At 40.0% G+C, this 22,584-nt stretch overlaps 1 protein-coding gene across 2 annotated transcripts in view; it reads right to left on the bottom strand.

Moving 5' to 3' along the window:
• LOC137095099 (upstream stimulatory factor 2-like) overlaps nucleotides 1–13,392 on the bottom strand; it is a 37,913-nt gene extending 24,521 nt beyond the window's left edge. The window contains exon 1 of one of the 2 annotated variants that reach the window (XM_067461340.1): nucleotides 12,885–13,392. In XM_067461340.1, coding sequence (XP_067317441.1) covers nucleotides 12,885–12,949 — 65 coding nt within the window. In that variant the 5' untranslated portion in view covers nucleotides 12,950–13,392. The remainder of the gene's footprint in view (nucleotides 1–12,884) is intronic. The other variant, XM_067461341.1, reaches the window with a different exon arrangement.
• Nucleotides 13,393–22,584: the final 9,192 nt, after the last annotated feature.

Genomic DNA, 22,584 nt, shown 5'->3' with positions numbered 1-22,584 from the left:
TTCCGATGGTCTTTGTCGACCCCACTGACACCCTCTCACGACCCACCCCCCCCCCCACGGTCCTGACCCCAAGGTTGAGAAAGGCTGTATTAAGGCCTTGTTTTTTTGTAAAGAGAGACGAAAGGAGCGTTGGCTCACACTACTTCCTGGTCCCCATCCAGTGTTCGACGACATCTGCACCAATGAGGACCAGACACTTTTTAATGGTACTTTTATTTACACTCTGAGCCTCAAACTACTCTTAGTGAAAAGCCAAGGCGCTTTTATTGCATGTGCCTAGAACTATTTTATGCTATTTATGAATGTATTTTAAAGTGTTATGCAACCACAAAGCCTGCCTGAACCGGCTTTGGCCGGGCTGTAAAGGAACGCATCATAAGGACCCATTAATAAACTCACACCAAGTTCTTGTCATGTGAGTTTCTGGACATGATCAGTAGGTGACTATGGGATGGTCTAGCATCTTGTTTACGAAGATTATATAAGACCTGTGTTTATTAGTTTAACTTGTCTCATCACTCTCGGATTGTGTAGCATGGGGATGGCAGCAGGCCGCTTTGACCAAAGGTTTGGGGCAACAGGGCCTCCACCCATCCAAGCTATACAACTGTTTCTTTTCTAATAGATTCAGTGTTTCTATTACAGCTCCATGTGAGAAGATAGGGCAGAGAAAGCTTACACCACAATCAAAGAATGGGACTCAAGGTAGTGAATGATAACATAGTCAAAGAAGGCAAATCCAATTGGGCGCATCTACACCAGTGGATCTCGACCTTTTTCTCAGCGCTTTAGTACTTACTTACTTAGGCTTTTTTTTTTTTTTTTTTGCAGATGGGTTGGTTGGTGACTGCTGAAAGAGCACTTCAGCCTTTTAATACCAAAAGGGTTAAGCATCAGTGTTTGGTTAATTTTAGATTCGGTTTGGTTATTTGGGGTTTTTATTCAGAAAATTGCATTGGATAGACCATATCAGCTCTACTTTCTGATACAGAACATATGCCATCCAGTAGTCGCCATCTGCTCGCCCACAGAAAACCATATTTAATAAGCCTCAGGGTTTTGGAGAGGCCAGTGGCTCTTGTTGCAACAGTATAGTAACAGTGAGGTCGCCAACCATATTTTAGTTCTTGCGGACCACTGGCCATCCACAGACCACAGGTTGGGAACCACTGATCTACACTATAGAAGTAATGCAGCTTGATGCCTAGTGAATTTCCAAAGCTCTATGCTATGGAATTTTGAGATTTGGAATTTGTTTAGGCACCACCGATTTGTCAGAGAAAGCTAAAGATGTTGTAAAATTACAACTCCTATGATTCCATAGCAGTTAACGTGAGGATGAGTAAAAATCAAAACACATGCATTTTTTTAAAAAAGCAAAAACAGGACACAAGCCATGTGGAATGACAAAAACTGAGCCAATATTCTTTATGCAGGTGACACAATTCCGTTCATGATACAGAATTTGGCTCCAGGCCCCAAATGGATCATTATTCCCCACTGTTTCTCTCACAGAATTCACACCCCTAGCTTTGTCTCCTGCTATGTCTCTCCTCCACTTGCATCTGTCTCTCCTCCACTACGTGCCATAAGAATGCCCTGCTTCGTACTTTCTTCCTGGATGAGTGACCCAAGCCTTTCTGAAAGGAAGAGATTCCAGCGCTGATGTCTGCCACAAGGTTAATATCCTCTTGCTTTCACAAGGAAGCCCCCAGCCTTCTGCGTAAAGCCGACTTCGGAGCTGGAAGGCATTCAGTTACTTTAATCCATTGCACTGGCAAAGGGAGATAAGGCTGCTATCTTGACAGGATGTTGGTGCAGAGATGAAGAGCAAGTGCTTGCCGCACCGAAAGGGAAGCAAAAGGGGAGAAAGAACTGTGCAGCGAACAATAACATTCAAGGCCCTAAACAGCTTGAAACTTCAAAACTTGGAGAATTTTCCCTATACAGTTGGCCCACCACATCTGCTGAGACCTCCATGAAAGTGTAAAATAAACATTACTATTTTTGTTAACTGAGAGAGCAACCCTCTAGGAATTACTAGGTCCTACTGTATGACCATGGTCAACGTCTCCTGGAATCTCAACCAAGAATCGTATTGAAAGATTTAGAGATTCCTAGAGAGCTGTTCCTGTGAACAAAAAAAGTTGATTACACAATCACTCTGGTGAACAACCTAGAGCAGTAGTTCTCAACCTATGGGTCCCCAGGTGTTTTGGCCTACAACTCCCAGAAATCCCAGCCAGTTTACCAGCAGTTAAGATTTCTGGGAGTTGAAGGCCAAAACATCTGGAGATCCACAGGTTGAGAACTACTGACCTAGAGATTCCTAAAGAGAACATGTTAATCAAATCCTTGAAACCCACAAAAGTCAAAAACACAAATATGGAGGGATAGTTATAGATGCCTTGCAGAGCATTGATACCTACCAAAGGTGTACTCTTCTGTGTCCTAGAAGTGGAGGCAATATAATGGAAAGGAACACATGAAGGGTGGTTTGGGGGGGGGGGGGCTGTGGCTCCTTTAATGGTAAAAGACCTTTCCTTTGAGCTCTGATTGTTGCCCACACCGATTTCTTTTCAACCCCAGGATTTTTATGGAAGTCTTCATTGCCAAATATACATTTAAGCATCTTAATTTTAAATGTGCCTTTTCTGGTAATTTCCAACTTACAAGGAACATAAGATGAAGCTATCCCAAGGTTTTCTTGACATGACTTTGTTTGTCTTTGCTTTCCCTTGGATTGAGAAAGTATGACTTTTACAAAGTCACCAGTGGGTTTCCACAGCCGGATAGAGGTTTCAACCTTGGTCTCCTGGTGTTTTAGTCTACACCAGGGGTCCTCAAACTTTTTAAACAGAGGGCCAGGTCACAGTCCCTCAAACTGTTGGAGGGTTGGATTATAATTTGGAGAAAAAAACATGAATGAATTCCTATGCACACTGCACATTTCTTATTTGTAGTGCAAAAGGCACTTTAAAACAATACAATAATTAAAAAGAAGAACAATTTTAACAACTATAAACTTATGAGTATTTCAGTGGGAAATGTGGGCCTGCTTTTGGCTGATGAGACAGGATTGTTGTTATTGTTGTGTTCTTTCAAGTCATTTCAGACTTAGGTTAACCCTGAACAAGGGCCGGGTAAATGACCTTGAAGGGCCATATCTGGCCCTTGAGTTTTAGTTTGAGGACCCCTGGTCTACACCACATACCACTACACCACACTGGCTCTATAAGCATATGTAAAAATAAAATATTCTTCCCTCTTTGAGCCCTTTGAAATTGTTTTAACCTGTTTGAATTGCTTAATTCAAAGGCAAACCTTAGAGTTGTCATCAGTCAAAAATGACTTGAAGGCACATCAGCACAAAACATATTTTAGTAATCTCAATCCAATTATTTTAGTCAGATTTTAAGAGTTTTTAATTGATTTAATATGTTAAATGTGTTAAATGCATTATGTCATGTTCATTTAAGCTGTTTTTCTATTTATTATACGTTTCACTGGAATTGAATGTTTGCCATATTGTTGTAAGCCATCGTGAGTACCCTTGGGGAGATAGGGCGGGCTATAAATAAAGATAATGATGATGATTATTATTACACAAATAAACATGAGTTTAGAAGTCTCCTTTCTTGCAAGTACAGCGCTGAACAACTTGATGCTTTCAGTCCAACACTAATCAGTTCTTAATCTTTTTACCCTGGAGTAAGCCTTGAAATAATTCTCAGGGAATCCCTGCATAAAAATCATAACATGGCTCTTTTATGCACACTCTCAATATCCACGGTCTCACTTACACATGCTCCCAAAAATATTCCCTCCTAGAAATGTTTGTTGGCCTCCCTAGATCCTCCAATGCTATTCTATAATATACTCCAGGCCAAGTATGTTCAGTATGTAGGGTTTGCTATTATATGCAACCACAAGTATCAGGACCTTAGAATATATCCTGCACTGAATGAAACCTATAGGTGGTGTCAGGAGTGTGAAACTCGTTTTCACTGAGGACCACATCAGCCTTAAGGTTGCCTTCAAAGGGCCACTGAATTCATGGATGTGACAAATAATAATAATAATAATAATAGACACAAAAGCACAGTATGTCACAGCAAACGAGATCTATATGCTGGATTTCCTATCATAAAATCACAAGTCGAACACTTCCCAAGCAATTATTATTATTATTATTATTATTATTATTATGGTTCTTCTCTTAACAGACACTCAAGATGGGAAACAGTGCTAAAAACAGTGCACTCTGACTGGCTTTAGTCACTACTTCACAATGCCACCTGGGCATCCTTTCTTTTATGCCTATGAATCTGCTGACAAATCTGGGATCTCCCTGCCTCCTATCTATTTGTAGACTGTGAAGTTTAGGGGCATTCCAGTATTTATTAATTGACTACAGGGAGGAAGGATGGGACAGGGCAACCTGCTTTCTGCCCTATACCGCCACCTAGACCCTAAGAAAATAGGGATGTGTATGTGTGCAACTCCATTACCTCTTGGCTTACCTACAGATTTAGAGGCATATGTGAATTATTATTATTTGAAACATAACAAGGTTAGTCACAGCTATCAAGATCACTCTGCTTTATTATATTATTAGAAACATAACAAGATGAGTCCACAGCAGACACTCTGCTGGCTGTTGTATTGGATCACATGTAGGACACTTCCCAAGTGTCTAGGACCGTGTGACGTATCGGCGAATAATGAGCGCAGATCCCAGTAAGGTGGCCTTCAGCAGCCTTATTATAATTATATTTTTATTATTTTATTATAATTATTATTTTATTATTTTATTTTTATTAATATTTATTATTATTATTATTGTTATTGTAAGTAAGAGCATGGTCCAGAGTGACTCCCAGGTATTTGGGTGCGCTGCAATGCTCCAGTGGGATTCCTTCCCAGGTGGTCCTCAGAGCTCGGGATGCTTGTCTGTTCTTGAGATGAAAAGCACATGTCTGTGTTTTAGATGGGTTGGGGATCAGCTGGTTTTCCCTGTAATAGGCAGTAAGAGCACCTAGAGCTTCGGAGAGCTTCTGTTCTACCATCTCAAAGCTCCCTGCTTGAGCAGTAATGGCACGATCATCAGCATAGATGAAACTCTCTGTCCCTTCTGGCAGTGGCTGGTCATTTGTGTAGATGTTGAACATGGATGGAGGAAGCACGCTCCCCTGAGGCAGGCCATTCTTCTGTTTCTGCCATCTACTTCTCTGGCCCTGGAACTCAACAAAAAAGCTCCTGTTTTGTAGCAGGTTTCCTATGAGACGGGTGAAGACATCTGCCCTTGCGCTATGCTACTCTGCTGCTGAGTATGCATGCCCAGTGTGGAACACATCTCACCACACTAAAACAGTAGACGTGGCTCTTAATGAGACATGCCGCATTATCACGGGGTGTCTGTGCCCTATGGAGAAATTACACTGCCTAGCAGATACTGCACCACCTGACATCCGCCGGGAAGTATCAGCCAATAGTGAAAGGACCAAGGCAGAGACATCTCCAGCTCATCCCCTGTTTGGGTATCAGCCAGCATGTCAACGACTTAAATCAAGAAATAGTTTTCTAAGATCTACAGAGACACTCGCTGGAACACCTCAGCAAGCGAGAGTCCAAAAGTGGCAGGCTCAAACCCAGAACCTCAACCAATAGCTGATACCAAATGAGAGAATTCCCCCTGGGCACACAGAAGACTGGGCAACTTGGAAGGCGCTGAACACACTGCGCTCTGGTACCACAAGATGCAGAGCCAACCTCAAGAAATGGGGCCACAAAGTGGAATCCTCGGCATGCGAGTGTGGAGAAGAGCAAGCCACAGAGCACCTGCTGCAATGCACCCTGAGCCCTGCCACATGCACAATGGAGGACCTTCTTGCAGCAATACCAGAAGCACTTTAAGCGGCCAGATACTGGTCAAAGGACATTTAACCAACTACCAAACTTGCAAATTTTGTGTTTTGTCTGTCTGTTTTGTTCTGTTAGAGATGTAATACAATTGACTGGTTGCCCTGACACGACAAATAAATAATAATAATAATAATTATTATTATTATTTGTCCGGAAACAAGAGTCGCCCATTAATACTACTTTATAAAAAAAAAATCCATTTGCATTCCGTGTTTCTTCTCAGTGAGTCCAAAGAAGCATGCATCACTTTCCTCCTTCCCTAAAAGGCAAAAGGTTTCTCCTTGACATTAAGTATAGTCGTGTCTGATTAGACTTAATGGGGGGTGGTTCTCATCTCCATTTCAAAGCTGAAGAGCCGGCATTGTCTGTAGACGCCTCCAAGGTCATGTGGCTGACATGACTGCATGGAGCACCACTGGGCCTAACTGCGAGCGAGCTCCCGCTATTAGGCCCAGCTTCTGCAAATCTAGCAATTTGCAAACATGCAAATGTGAGTAAATCAGTAGATACCGCCTTGGTGGGAAGGCTGGCCACATGACCTTGGAGGTGTATACGGACAACGCCGGCTCTTCAGCTTAGAAACAGATATGAGAACCACAACCCCCGCCCCCCGAGTCAGACACAACTAGACTTAATGTCAGAGGCGTATACGGACAACACTGGCTCTTTTGGTTTAGAAATTGAGATGAGCACCACCCCTCAGAGTCCGACACAACTAAACCTTTACCTTTTACTAGGCAGATGGATGGGAACTGTAATACCCAAACTCTGGAGTGCCCAAAAGGGCCCCTTTAAGGCTCTTACTGTCTTCTCTTGGGACTCTCAAGTTTTTTCACCAATCCAACAATATGCCAAAATAGGACACACTATTTCAGAAACCCAACTGATTTGGCTTGAACTAGAACAGGGACACAGTGGGAAGAAAGATGTCAGACTTTTATTAGCACTTGGTACACACAGCAGGGATCTAATTATTCATAAAGCCAGAGAGCAGAGATATGGGGAGAGAAAGATTCCCTTTTTCTGCTTTATAACAAGACAGGTCAACTCTGGTATATGACCAGCTTGGCACTGGCCATCCTCTTTCTTTCTTTGTCAGTCCTATATTTAGACTAAAATAATTAGTTGCCTCAAATAAATCAAGGATGCTGCCACAATACAAAAAAAAAAATAACTTTTTAATGTGTCAGTATGAGAGTCAGCATGATGCAGTCATCTGAGTGTTGGACTGGGATTCTGGAAACTGGGGTTCCAGCCTCTACTCATTCAGGGTTACTCACTGGATGACCTTGGGCAAGTCTCTCTCAGCCTCGGAGGAAGGCAAAGGCAAACACTCTCTTGCCTGAAAACCCTATGAGAGATAGGATTGCCATGAGTCAGAAATGACCTGAAGGCATGCAATAACAAAATGTACTTTTAATTGCAGCAATGTGGACAGCGGCATGGGAGATTTGGGGCTCATAATGTGCCAGCAGAATTGGAGGAATCCAGAGAACGTTGTATTTTCGATTGGCATTCCAGCACAGGCAACAAGACCTACGAGGATCCTCTTTTCCATGCTGCCACACCTTTTCTTCTCACTTCCCATCCCATTATCCAAAAGAACTACAGATCACCCCACAGAGATGCAAAGGCTTGTTTTGCAATTAGGCTGGTAAGTGTAGGGCAGGGCTGTCAACCCATTTTCATCAAGGGCCGCACCTTCAAAAGGCCGTTGAATCCGTGAACTGAGAATCTATGCATTTTTACCCAGTTTGGGTCCCCAGATGTTACTGAACGACAATTCTTATCATTTTTTATTATCCGCTATGTGGAGAGGGGATAATGGGAATTGCAACCCAATATAACTTGTGGCTCTGAGGCTGGGGAAAGGTTGAAGGACATTTTAAAGTCAGACATCATATCCACAAGCCTTGTATATTATTTATAATATTATAATGTAATACAATATAATACTACTAATATATTATAATTATATATTTTATATGACATGTAATATTACTAATATTACAATATAATGGTATAGTACAATATAGTAATATATAATACTGATATTATACATGCTAATAATATAATGTATGTATATCTCTTGTAAGCTGCTCTGAGTCCCCTTCGGGGTGAGAAGGGCGGCATATAAATGTTGTAAATAAACAAATAAACCAATATATAAATCCAAACCCCACTATCCTGACTAAACTGTATCACAACTCCCATCAGCTCGCGTCAAAATGTCCAATGATGAGGAATACAGGAGTTGTGGTCCAGCATCTAGAGGGCCACATAAAATGACTTGGCAAATCGGGTCAGCCTCTGGGACTTGCGCTTGTACATATGTGGTGTAGAGTGTTCAACCTTAATCTAGCGGATAAAACCACTAGAATAAGTACCGTATATACTCGAGTATAAGCCGAGATTTTTTAGGCTGAAAAAGCCCCCCTTGGCTTCTATTCAAGTCAAAGTTATTTATTATTTTACACTGTTATCATTATTATTTGTATTACATCTCTTATTTTATTCTATTTACTATTATTACATTTATATTATTTTACTCTATTATTTTATTACATGTATTATTATTATTATTGGTCATGTCAGGAGCAACCTGAGAAACTGCAAGTCGCTTCTGGTGTCAAAGAATTGGCCATCTGCAAAGATGTTGTCCAGGGGACCCATGTTTTGATGGTTTACCATCCTCGTGGGAGGGTTCTCTCATGTCATTTCAGCTCTTTTCCGGCACGGTTTGTAGGTGGCTGCGGTGTACGATTGGATGGGAAACTTAATAGATCAAAATACAAGTGCAATGAAAAGAAGTGATGTGTTCATAGTGGAAAAAAGCTATCCTAAAGATTCTTAAACCACAATAATGCTTACATTCCTGCACACAGAAATGGAGCACATCAAGGATCGGTAATGTTACATTTCTCGATACAGGGTGTTTCAATCTGTCCTTTCAGAGCTGGACAAATGAGAAGGAATATTCAAATACAACGCCTCTAATTTCAAGCAGACCAGTCCCTCTCAATTATGCTGAATTCACAAATTGAGCCTGAAGCTAAGGCGATACACAATGCAGCAACCAGCCAGGCTTTGAAGCTGCAAGGCCACTCAATACTAATCAAAGTGGCCAACTGCAATATTTTCACCTGCCTCAAGCAGACAAGAGTTCTTCCTCCCACCCTGGACAATCCACCGATATATAAACCTCATTTGCCTAGTTTCCAATATACCTCACAACCTCTGAGGATGACTCCCATTGATGTGGGTGAAACATCAGGAGAGAGTGCTGTTGGAACATGGGCATACAGCCTGGAAAACACACAGCAACCCAGTGATTCTGGCCATGAAAGCCTTTGACACCACACATTGTTGCTCAGAAATTATGGGAAATGAAGTCAAAAACACCTGGAAGATGAAAGTTTGGGAAATGTTCCTGACCTGCCACTCCCATTACTTGTGGCTAAGGAGACTGTAGCTGGCGAGGTTTTCACCCTTGTTTATTTAGGGCCAAAACATCACGATCCCATCTGATCATTGAAGTTAAGCACAGTCAGGCCTACTTAGTATGTGGATGAATCCCAGATGCTGTAAGATATAGTTCAGAGCAAAGTAATGGCAACTACCTCTCAGTATATCTTGCCGATGAAAGCTCTACAAAATTAATGGCATCGCCCTAAGTTGACAAGCAAATTGAAGCCACATACACATACACATATACTTACACAGTGGAAAACTCCCAAGTTGTTAACACAATAATGGCTCGCCTGCTCTCAAAAGAGTAGCTCAGCTTTGCTAACTCCACACATTTGCTGGCCCGTCACAGATTTAATTAGGCCAAACTATAACTATGTTTCTTGTTTACAACATCCCCATCATGCAAACAGGAGGAGGGGGAGAGATGCAATTTCTCGCCTCGATTATGACATATCCCCAGCCGGGCCCACAACAGGCAATTGGGCCACTATGAAAAGGAAAGAAGACTTTTAGGGGGAATGTCGGGTTGCAACTCTCAGGCTGGGTTTACACTGCCATAGAATCCAGTTTCCAAATCCAGATTATGCACTTTGAACTGGATTATATGAGTCTGCACTGCCATATAATGCAGTTCAATCGCCCTTCATCCGAGAATGCGCTAGGCGATTTACAGATAATTGTAAAAGATAAAATACATGTCATTTATGTGTATGTCTTAATGTGTGTTACTTTAACTACCATATGTTACAGCCCACCTCGAGGCTTAAGAAGAGGCCGCCAGTAAAATAATAATAATAATAATAATAATAACAACAACAACAACAACAACAACGTGTCCATGGTGATATTACTGTATTATTATAATTATTATCACTATATTAATGTTATTACATTTTTGTTGTTGTTGTTATTCCTGCAGTACTCCTCTCTCGAAACAAACTATGGGCAGGATTAATACTGTTCAACACCACTTCAACTGCCATGGCTGACTGGGAATCCTGAGAGTTGTAGTTGTGGCCTGCCTCAAGCCTTAAGTAGAGGCAGTTAGCAAAATAATAATAATAATAATAATAATACAACAACAACAACAATACAGCCAGCAGAGTGTCAGCTGTGTACTCATCTTGTTGTGTTTCTAATAATAATAATAATAATAATAATAATAATAATAATACGTGTGCATAAAGATTATATTATTATTTAATACATTATTATAATATTATTACTATACTTATTATTCCTATTCTACTGTTTTCCCTAATCAAATTAAGGACACGTCTACATTACAGAGGAGCAGTGTAGGAATAACAATAATAATATAATAGAGTGATAATAGTAATATAATAACACTATATCCATGCACACATTATTAATGCAGTTTGACACAACTTCAACTGCAATGGCTCACTGCTAGGGAATCCTGGGAGTTGTAGTTGTGACCTGCCTCGAGGCTTAAGTAGTGGCAGGTAGTAAAATAACAATTATAATTATGTGTGCATGAAGATAATATTATTACATAATATATTATTATGTATGATTATTATTTCTGCCCAACTGCTTTCCCTAATCAAACTCAGGGCACATCTACATTGCAGGATTAATGCAGTTCAACACAACTTTGACCGCAAGGTCTCACTGCTAGGGAATCCTGGGAGTTGTAGTTGTGGCCTGCCTCAAGTTTTATATCCATGCACACGTTATTAATGCAGTTCAACACAACTTTCACAGCAAGGCTGACTGCTAGGAAATCCTGGGAGTTGTAGTTTACCGATCCCCTGGTATTCTTGGGCAGAGGAGGCTAAAGGCCTTGCAAAACTATACTCCCTAGAATGCAAACTGAGGCAGGGCAGGGAAAGTGTTGACAAAGTGATTCAAATCCCTACAGTGTAGACGCAGAATTATATCCTCTTCCCTTCTGGAGATTCCCCTATTTGGGGACCTCCTCTGTCTGTTTACACCAGGGATGAGCCAACTTGGGCCTTCCTTCCCGGTGTTTTGGACTTCAACTCCTACCATCCCTAACAGCCTCAGGCCCCTTCCTTTCCCCTTTCACAACTACAACTCCCAGGATTCCCTAGCAGTGAGCCATTGCCATTAACATTGTGTCAAACTACATTAATGATGTGTCCTTAGTTTGATTAGGGAAAACAGTAGAGCAGGAATAATAATAATATAAAATATCTTATATTACAATATAATATTATCTTCATGCACACACATTATTATTATTATTATTATTATTATTATTATTTTGCTAACCGCCTCTACTTAAGGCTCGAGGCAGGCCACAACTACAACTCCCACGATTCTCTAGCAGTGAGCCATTGTAGTTAAAGTTGTGTCAAACTGCAGTAATCCTACACTATAGAGAGGGGAAAGGAAGGGGCCTGAGGCTGTTAGGCTGGTAGGAATGGTGGGAGTTGTAATCCAAAACACTTGGAAGGGAATGCTTAAGCAGCTGAAGGGGGAAAGGAAGGGGCCTGGGGCTGTTAAGCTGGCAGGAATGGTGGGAACTGAAGTCCAAAACACCTGGAAGGGGAGGCTTAAGCAAATGAAGGGGGAAAGGAAGGGGCCTGAGGCTGTTGGGCTGGTAGGAATGGTGGGAGTTGTAGTCCAAAACACTTGGAAGGGAAAGCTTAAGCAGCTGCAGAAGGAAAGGAAGGAGCCTGAGGTTGTTGGGCTGCTAGGAATGGTGGGAGTTGAAGTCCAAAACACCTGGAAAGGAAGGCTTAAGCAGCTGAAGGGGGAAAGGAAGGGGCCTGAGGCTGTTAGGCTGGTAGGAACTGTGGGAGTTGTAGTCCAAAATACCTGGAAGGGAATGCTTAAGCAGCTGAAGGGGGAAAGGAAGGGGTCTGAGGCTGTTAGGCTGCTAGGAATGGTGGGAATTGAAGTTCAAAACACTTGCAAGGGAAGTCTTAAGCAACTGAAGGGGAAAAGGAGGCTGTCAGGCTGGTAGGAATGGTGGGAGTTGTAGTCCAAAACACTTGGAAGGGAATACTTAAGCAACTGAGGAAGGAAAGGACAGGGCCTGAGACTGTGAGGCTGGTAGGAATGGTGGGAGTTGTAGTCCAAAACACTTGCAAGGGAATACTCAAGGAACTGAAGAGGGAAAGGACGGGGCCCGAGGCTGTTAGGAATGATGGGAGTTGTGGTCCAAAACACCTAGAAGGGAAGGCCCAAGTTGGCCCTTGCTTTCCTTTTGACACTTCTTAACCTTGGGAAGGATTGGGAGAAGGGGACTTTATGGGAAAGGAAGGAAACAAGAGACTCCCTTCCTTCTTTCCTTCCTCTCTCTCCTTCCTCCTTTCCCCCGCTCGCCCCCTTCTCCCTCCTGGGCCTCGTCCTCCATTTTGTTCGGTGCAAGAGGCGCCAGAGGAGGCGGATCATGGCTCCCTTTCCGCCTCCTTCCCTCCCTGCCGAGGCCTAGGCCCAGGCGGAGAGGCCTGCCAGGGGATCCCCTAGACTAGAGGGTGGGGGAAGCGCCTTACCTGGCAGCGGCGGCGTTGGCGGCGGCGGCGTTGGCTGTGTCCAGGCCGGGATCGAGCATGTCCATGGAGGGGGGAAGGGGGGAAGGGGGGAGGGGAGAGGGAAGGGGAGAGGGAGAGGGAGGAGAGGAGAGGAGGGGGGAAAGAGGCGCCCGGCCCGGCTCCCCTGCTCTCTCTCTCTCTCTCTCTCTCTCCTTTCCCCCCTCACGCCGGGTGGAGGCAAGGGGAGAAGAAGGGACGCGGCGCAGACACGGGAGCCGAGGCGCTGATCACGGGGACAAACACTCGGGTCATGTGAGGAGGAAAGAGCGAGCCTGTGGTTCCTCGCCTCCCAGCTGGGAGCCCGGGACACGTGAGAGAGAGGCAATGGAGGCAGGCAGGCAGGCAGGCAGGCAGGCGAGCGAGAGAGCGAGAAGGAGCAGGAGAAGAAGGGAGGCGGACAAAAGGCCCGGGCCTTTGCACAACAGCAGCAGCGGCAGCGGGTGGAACGTTGCAGCAATCCGGCGGCAGCAGCAGCAGCAGCAGCAAGGGGAGGGGATAGAACGTTGCGACGGTGCGGGGCGGGGGAAAGGGAGGAGGGGATTGGCCGGGACCCGGCAGGGAATGGAACGTTGCGGGACGCGGCGTTCGATCCGGCGCGGCGGGGGCTCCCCTGGAACGTTGCAGCCGCCGCGGCGGGCAAGACACGCGTCGTCGGATTGCACGTGTGAACGCGTCTATTTTTTTTGCTTTTTATTTATATTTATATTATATTTAATTTAAATATAAATGTGTGTATATATATGTGTGTATATTATTTATATTTATTTATATTTAATTTAAATATAAACGTGTGTGTATATATATGTGTGTGTGTATTATTTATATTTATTTATATTTATATTATATTTAATTTAAATATAAGTGTGTGTGTGTGTGTGTGATAAATAGATGGATGGAGTTCTATGGAAGAGGTTCCCAAAGGCCATTTAGTTATATTTATATTACATGTGTGTGTGTATATTATTTATATTTATTTATATTTATTTATATTTAATTTAAATATAAATGTGTGTATAAATATATTTATATTTTTATTTATGTTATATTTAATTTAAATATGTATATGTGTGTGTGTATTTTTTATATTTATGTATTTTTTATATTTATGTATTTTTATTTATATTATATTTAATTTAAATATAAGTGTGTGTGTGTGTGTGTGTATGTGATAAATAGATGGATGGAATCCTATGGAAGAGGTTCCCAAAGGCCATTTAGTTATATTTATATTACATGTGTGTGTGTGTGTATCATTTATATTTATTTAATTTTATTTATATTACATTTAATTTAAATATAAATGTTTGTGTGAGTGGGTGTGTGTGTATGATAGATAGATAGATAGATAGATACAGTCCTATGGAAGAGATTCCCAAAGGCCATTTATTTATATTTATATTACATATATGTATGTGTGTGTGTATTATTTATATTTATTTATTTGTATTTATATTATATTTAATTTAAATATAAATATATGTGTGTGTGTGTGTATATATATATATAATTTAAATATAAATGTGTGTGTGTATATATGTTGTTGTTCATTCGTTCAGTCGTCTCCGACTCTTCGTGACCTCATGGACCAGAGCTCCCTGTCGGCCGTCACCACCCCCAGCTCCTTCAAGGTCAGTCCAGTCACTTCAAGGATGCCATCCATCCATCTTGCCCTTGGTTGGCCCCTCATCCTTTTACCTTCCACTTTCCCCAGCATAATTGTCTTCTCTAGGCTTTGCTGTCTCCTCATGATGTGGCCAAAGTACTTCAACTTTGTCTCTAGTGTCCTTCCCTCCAATGAGCAGCCGGGCTTTATTTCCTGGAGGATGGACTGGTTGGATCTTCTCGCAGTCCAAGGCACTCTCAGAACTTTCCTCCAGCACCACAGCTCAAAAGCATCCATCTTCCTTCGCTCAGCCTTCCCTAAGGTCCAGCTCTCACATCCGTAGGTGACTACGGGGAGTACCATGGCTTTGACTATGCGGATCTTTGTTGTGTGTATATATGTGTGTGTCATTTACATTTATTTATATTTATATTATATTTAATGTAAATATAAGTGTGTGTGTGTATGTATGATAGATGGATGGAGTCCTATGGAAGGGGTTCCCAAAGGCCGTTTATTCATATTTATGTTACATATGTGTGTGTGTGTGTGTGTGTGTGCGTGTACATTATTTATATTTATTTATTTTTATTTATATAATATTTAATAATTTAAATATATGTGTGTGTATGTGTGTGTCTATATATATTTGTGATAGATGGGTGGGTGGAGTCCCATAGAAGAGGCTCCCGAACACCATTTATTTATATTATATCATATTATATTATATATATAACTTATATTATCTATCTGTAGATAGATATATGATAGATAGATGGATAGATGATGGAGCCCTATGGAAGAAGCTCCCATTTTTATTTATATTATATTTATATGTAATATTTATATATTTATAAATATAAATGTGTGTGTGTGTGTCTATATATATGTGTGTGTGTGTGTGTGTATGATGGATGGATGCCTATGGAAGAGGTTCCCAAAGGCCATTTATTTATATTTATATTATACATACACACACACACATATATATGTAGAAATATAAATTTATAAATATATAGATATTTATATTTATTTATATTATCTACCCATATATAGATAGATGATGGATGGAGTCGTATGGAAGAGGTTCCCAAAGGCCATTTATTTATATTATACACACACACTTATATAATATTTATATATATAGAAATATAAAATTATAAATATAAAGATATTTATATTTGTTTATATTATCTACCCATAGATAGATAGATAGTTGATAGATAGATGGATGGAGTCCTGATAGATAGATAGATAGATAGATAGATAGTAGGCCTGGGTAACAACGGAAAAATTTGTTTCTAAAATCGATTCGTTTTTTGGGGGTTTTTGCGTTTCGTTATTTAAAATAATTACAAAATTTTCCTTTAAAAAAGTTTGATATTTACGAAATTTCGTTAATATTAACGAATCGATTCGTTAATGGCGGACGTGATTGCGGAATATGCTAAAAAAAACCTCCAAACGGGACAGGGGGAACTTCTGAAGCTTCCCTCTCCCTCTGTTGTTGACTGTTGGTGTGATAAAACAAACAACAACTATATTATATTATATTATATTATAATATATTATATTATATTGTATTATATATTATTATATAATATTATTATATTACATTATTGTATATTATATTATATTATATATTATTATATAATTGTCTTTTTTTAGATTCACCACATTTGCCTATTGAAATAGTTCCCTTCAATATTATTATAATATTATTATATTATATTATTGTATATTATATTATATTATTATAATATTATTATTATATTATATTATTATTGTATATTATATATTATATTATATATTATAATATATTATACATATTATATTATATTATATATTATTATATAATATTATTATAATATTATATTATATTATATATTATTATATTATTATTATAACAACAGAAATAGCTAGTAGCACTTAATTTAGTGATCTACTTCTAGTATCAAGAACTAAAGTCTGTAGCAAATTGCTGTGCCAAAAACATAATTTAGCAAATAATCCAGATTATCCTGGTATATAATCTGGGATAAGAGCAGTTCAAGCAAACTGCTTCAGAATCACAGGGTTAGAAAACATTGGGTGGAAGCAAGGAAAAGTGTTCTCAAAAAACTGTCCCAAGCCCATAGCATGCCCAAAAGCAGAAGATTAAGTCAGAATGAAATGTCCATCCAAAAACAATCCGATGTAAGAATCCAGTCTTTAAACCGCTTTGAAACGGCTTGTCTCAACCCAGCTAAAAGTCTTCCTTGGCCAGCAGCTTAAAAGTATTCTAATATAATATAATATAATATAATTATTATTAAGAATGGATGGACACCTGTCAGGGGTGCTTTAATATACAATTATATTAATATAATACAATATACAATAATAATATAATATAATATAGTAATATAATATATAATAACATAATATAATATACAATAATAATATATTGTAATAATATAATATAGTATATTATTATTGTATATTATATTATATTATTATTATTATATTACATTAAACCGTTTCAAACCGGTATAAAGACTGGATTCTTACTTCGGATTGTTTTTGGATGTTTCCTTCTGACTTAATCTTCTGCTTTTGGACATGCTGTGGTCTTGGGACATATTATATAGATATATGATATATTATAATATAATATATACAATTATAATATAATTATAATATAATATAATAATACACAATTATAACATATAATATAATATAATATAATGATATAATATACAATAATAATATAATACAGTAATATAATATATAATAACATAATATAATATACAATAATATTATATTATTATTGTATATTATATTATATATAATATATTATAATATATAGTATATTATATATTATTATACTATATTATAATTAAGCTGTTCCTCCTAATCCTCCTCCTCCTCCTGATTCTTCTCCTCCAGCTGGCTGCAGGATTCTGAGTTATATGGCTGTGTGGAAAGCTGGGTTATGTGAGGCCACACTGCCATATAATCCAGTTTAAAGCATGTTTTGGGGGATTTTGTGCTTTGAGATTCTGAGTTATATGGCTGTGTGGAAAAAGCTGGGTTATGTGAGGCCACACTGCCATATAATCCAGTTTAAAGCACGTTTTGGGGGATTTTGTGCTTTGAGATTCTGAGTTATATGGCTGTGTGGAAAAAGCTGGGTTATGTGAGGCCACACTGCCATATAATCCAGTTTAAAGCATGTTTTGGGGGATTTTGTGCTTTGAGATTCTGAGTTATATGGCTGTGTGGAAAAAGCTGGGTTATGTGAGGCCACACTGCCATATAATCCAGTTTAAAGCACGTTTTGGGGGATTTTGTGCTTTGAGATTCTGAGTTATATGGCTGTGTGGAAAAAGCTGGGTTATGTGAGGCCACACTGCCATATAATCCAGTTTAAAGCACGTTTTGGGGGATTTTCTGCTTTGAGATTCTGAGTTATATGGCTGTGTGGAAAGCTGGGTTATATGAGGCCACATTCCTGATAGTTCGGCTGATCGGCTGATCAGTAAACATATTCATGAATTTCCTGCTGTTATATTAAGACTCCTACCCATGCTGTGACAGTAATCTCCCCCCCCCCCCCCCGTTTAAAAAGTTTGAAGACCCCTGATATATAGTAATAAATAATAGTTTGAAGCTGCTGGCCAGGAAGGCAGCATGAGGAAAGAGGAGGGAAGCAGCAGAGCAAAGGTGGCTGGCAGGAGGGGAGAGACTGGAAGTGGGGCAAATGCACGGCTTGCTAGCTTGCTACCGGGGAGGGAAACACGGTGCTTGGGAGCGCTGGATTGGCTCCCGGTGCACCCAGCATCCTCCATCCTTAAACGTCATTTCCGAAATGGGCGGAAGCTCGTAAAAAAGATAGAGGATGCCGTTTCGATATTTAAAAACACTTCCGGGTTTGAAAATAAGTTTTGTAATCGTTTTGTAAATGTTAAAAATAACGAATAATTAACGAATTACAAAATTAACGAACGAAACCGCCCAGCCCTAATAGATAGATGGATGGATGGATTGAGTCCTATGGAAGAGGTTCCCAAAGGCCATTTATTTATATTATATATATATACACACACACACATAATGTATATATATATATAGAAATATAAATTTATAAATATAAAGATATTTATATTTATTTGTATTATCTACCCATAGATAGATGATAGATGGATGGAGTCCTATGGAAGAGGTTCCCAAAGGCCATTTATTTATATTAATATTACATATATATGTGGGGCATATTGAGTATTCTTGCCAAGTTTGGTCCAGATCCATCATTGTTTGAGTCCACAGTGCTTTCTGGATGTAGGTGTATTACAACTCCAAAACCCAAGGTTAATGCCCACCAAACCCTTCCAGTATTTTCTGTTGGTCACGGGAGTTCTGTGTGCCAAGTTAGGCTCAGTTTCATCATTGGTGGAAACCAGAATGGTCTGATTGTAGGTGAACTATCAATCCAAGCACTACAACTCCCAAATGTCATGATCTATTTTCCCCAAACTCCACTAGTGATCAAATTTGGGCAAATTGAGTATTTGTGCCAAGTTTTGGTCCAGTTTCATAGTGGTTTGGGTTCTTGGTGCTCTCTGGATATAGGTGTACTACATCTCCCCTAAATCCCAGTGAATTCCTCCTAAACCCCTCCAGTATTTTCTGTTTGTCATGGTCATTCTGTGTGTCAAGTTAGTCCAGGTCTGTCATCCGTGGGGGTCTTAGTGGTCTGTGGAAGTCTGAGCTTCGGTTGAAAGTACTGCAGATCCCATCATCCGTTGTCCATACTCCCCCAAACATATTGCTTTTGTGATTAATCACTAAGCTTTAATTATGTTCAGTTTGTAACAATGAAAATACATCCTGCATTTCATTACGATTCATAACAGTATGTATGTATGTATTTATTTATTGTAGGCATTTATATCTCGTCCTCACACCCGGAGAGGGAGTCACAGAGGGTTATAACTGGTAACCATTAGATCCCAACAACAATATTTAAAAAGGACAGATAAATATTAAATAAAACATCATAAGTTAAAAGACCATTTAAAAGAGACAGTAGCAAAATGACAGTTATGAATTAGCAACAAAAATAATGTTATGGTTGGGGGTCACCACGACATGAGGAACTGTATTTAGGGGTCACGGCATTAGGAAGGTTGCGAACCACTGCTATAAATCAAGACAGCGGAGGCTACTGACTAGAGTTTGGGTATGACTGTTTTAGATGTGGATGTCACCTGCCTCATGTCTCATCTACTGAAAAAGTGTAATATTAAAGAATCAAGATTTAATGAAATATATTTGTTGTCGTTCTTTATCTCGCTCTCTCCATTTGCAGAACTTGGGAAAGTTTGCAAATTGGCTCTGAGAATCCTTCATCCTGAAGCCACAGGTTTGAATATGGGAGTGATCCTAGACTCATAGCTGAGCCTGGAACCTTTGGTCTCGGCGGTGGCTGGGAGAGCTTTTGCACAATGAAATATTGTGCGCCAGCTGCGCCCGTTCCTTGAGAAGTCTGACTTGGCCACGGTGGTCCACGCTCTGGTTACATCCCGAATAGACTACTGCAACACTCTCTACGTGGGGCTGCCTTTGAAAACTTCTTGGAAACTCCAATTAGTCCAGCGGTCGGCAGCCAGGTTGTTAACTGGAGCTGTGTACAGGAAGCGTACCACTCCTCTGTTGCGCCAGCTCCACTGGCTGCCGATTAGTTTCTGGGCACAATTCAAAGTGCTGGTTTTAACCTTTAAATTACTGAACCATTCTGGCCCAGATTACCTGTCCAAACATATATCCTGCTGTGAACCATCACAAAGCTTAAGATCATCAGGAGAGGCCCTGCTCTCGATCCCACCACTCTCGCAAACATGGTTCGTGGGGATGAGAGATGGCCTTCTCGGCAGTGGACCCCCATCTGTGGAACTCTCTTCCTAAGGATATCAGGTTGGCCACCTCTCTCCTGTCCTTTAGAAGACAACTGAAAACCTGGCTCTGGAGCCAGGCGTTCGATTAGAGGCCAGCAGCAATAGGAAAAGGAAATTTGGATTTTGTAACATGGATTCTCCTGGCTCGGCTTGGTTTTACTGGCATGTTAATCTATTAATTTATTGTTAAATTTTGCTGATGATGTTCAGTCCTCGCGAGAGTATGGAAACAGAAAGAAACCCCAAGTTTGAACGATTGGATTTTAAAAACTTTCGACATAATCCAAATGGATTGCCTCTCACAAAGACTAAGAGGAATATCTGAAAGGACAAATTGGTCCGGGTTTAAAGACTATATCAGAACCAGGTAGGTTTCACTACAGATAGATCTGTCTAGCATCTGAACTATGGATTCAAAAGAAGCGTTATCGGCAGAAACATCAAGTAACCAAAAAAAATGTAGTCTCGGAAGACTTTTGGGAAGTTTTTTTTCTTTCTTTTTTTCTTCTTTTCCCCTCTTTCTTTTCTTGTATTGTCAAAGGCTCTTGTGGCCGACACCACCCTAACCCCTTCACTTCCCCCTCCCTCTCCCTCCCTCCCTCACTTGTTTTGTTGTTTTGATGAATGTATATATATATAAAACTCAATAAAAACTATAAAAAAATTTTTACTGATGATATTGTACAAGGTTTTAAAACGATTTTATTGTGAATTGTAATTTTTATGGTATTTATGCTGTTAGCATCCTCTGATGCTCATGTGAAGCTGCGCTGAATCCCCCTTGTGGGGAGAAGGGCGGGATATAAATATATTAAATAAATAAATAATAAATAAATCCAGCAGAGTTGGAGGAGAGGCGTAACACAAAAAATGTAACTTTTCCAAAGGCATTGTACAGAAGTCATCCAGATTTTAGATACTATTATGAATTAGCAGGCTTCAGTTGGTTAAAGGAATGGATTAGATCTGAGCAATGGTTCCCAACCTGTGGTCTGCAAGAACGTATTATGGTTCGTGACCCCACTATTACTTCACAGTTGCCTTGAAATCACGTGGCAACAAGAGTGACTGGTCTCATGAAACCCTCTTATAGTGCTGAGGCAATGGGGATGTTGGGAGGGGAGAGGCTGACTACCCACGAAAGATTACTACAACCAGATCAACTCTGATTACTAAATATGGTTTTCTGTGGGAGAGCAGATGGTGACTACTGGATGGCATATGTTTTGTATCAGAAACTAGAGCTGATGTGGTTTATCCAATGCAATTTTCTGAATCAGCACCCCAAATAAACCAGATCTAAAGTTGATCAAAAACTGGTTCATAACCTTTGGGTACTAATGTTGGAGAGTGGTCCCTGGTCAAGACTGTTCGGAAACTTCAACTAGTCCAATGGGCAGCAGCCAGGTTACTAACTAGAGTGACATACAGGGAGCACACCACCCCCTGTTGTGCCAGCTCCACTGGCTGCCAGTCCACTTCCGAGCACAATTCAAATTGCTGGTCTTGGACAAAGAAATTATGTTATACCTATGCCACAGATTTGAAGGAAAACTATATGATGGTATATAACACCGAAAAACTGGGAATTATGTATAAGAAAAGGGAAAACAAGTGCTGGAAATGCAAAGAATGTACAGTGTCCTTCTACCACATGTGGTGAGGCTGTAAGAAGGCAATCTACTGGAAAATGATCCCTGAAGAAATCCAGAAAATGTTCAAAATTAAATTCTCAATGAAACCCGAACAATACTTTTTAGGAATGTACAAAAGAGAACAATTTCCAGAAAAAAATACAGAGAAATTGGGTTTTTTTCTTGCTACTGGGGCTAGAATAATATATGCCAAATATTGGAAGATAGAGGCCATCTCAACAAAGGAGGAATGGCTGGACAGAATCTTTGAGATCAAGGATATGGACAAATTAACTTTTTGGATTAAAAGGAACACCTATAGACCTATGACAGATTGGTCAAGTTTTGAAGAATATATAAAAGAAGATAAGTTAGTCTTGAACTGAGAAGTTGGGAAGGTCAAAGGAAAGGATTTATAATAGAAACTCCGCCGAGATAGGCAAAGGCATAATTATGACAAGGACAACGAAAAGAAGATGATTGGAAGT

This window comes from Anolis sagrei, chromosome Y (assembly GCF_037176765.1).
Source record: "Anolis sagrei isolate rAnoSag1 chromosome Y, rAnoSag1.mat, whole genome shotgun sequence".
Lineage (NCBI taxonomy): Eukaryota > Metazoa > Chordata > Lepidosauria > Squamata > Dactyloidae > Anolis > Anolis sagrei.
Note: the sequence above shows the minus strand (reverse complement) of the source record. Positions and strands in the feature narration are given on the sequence as shown.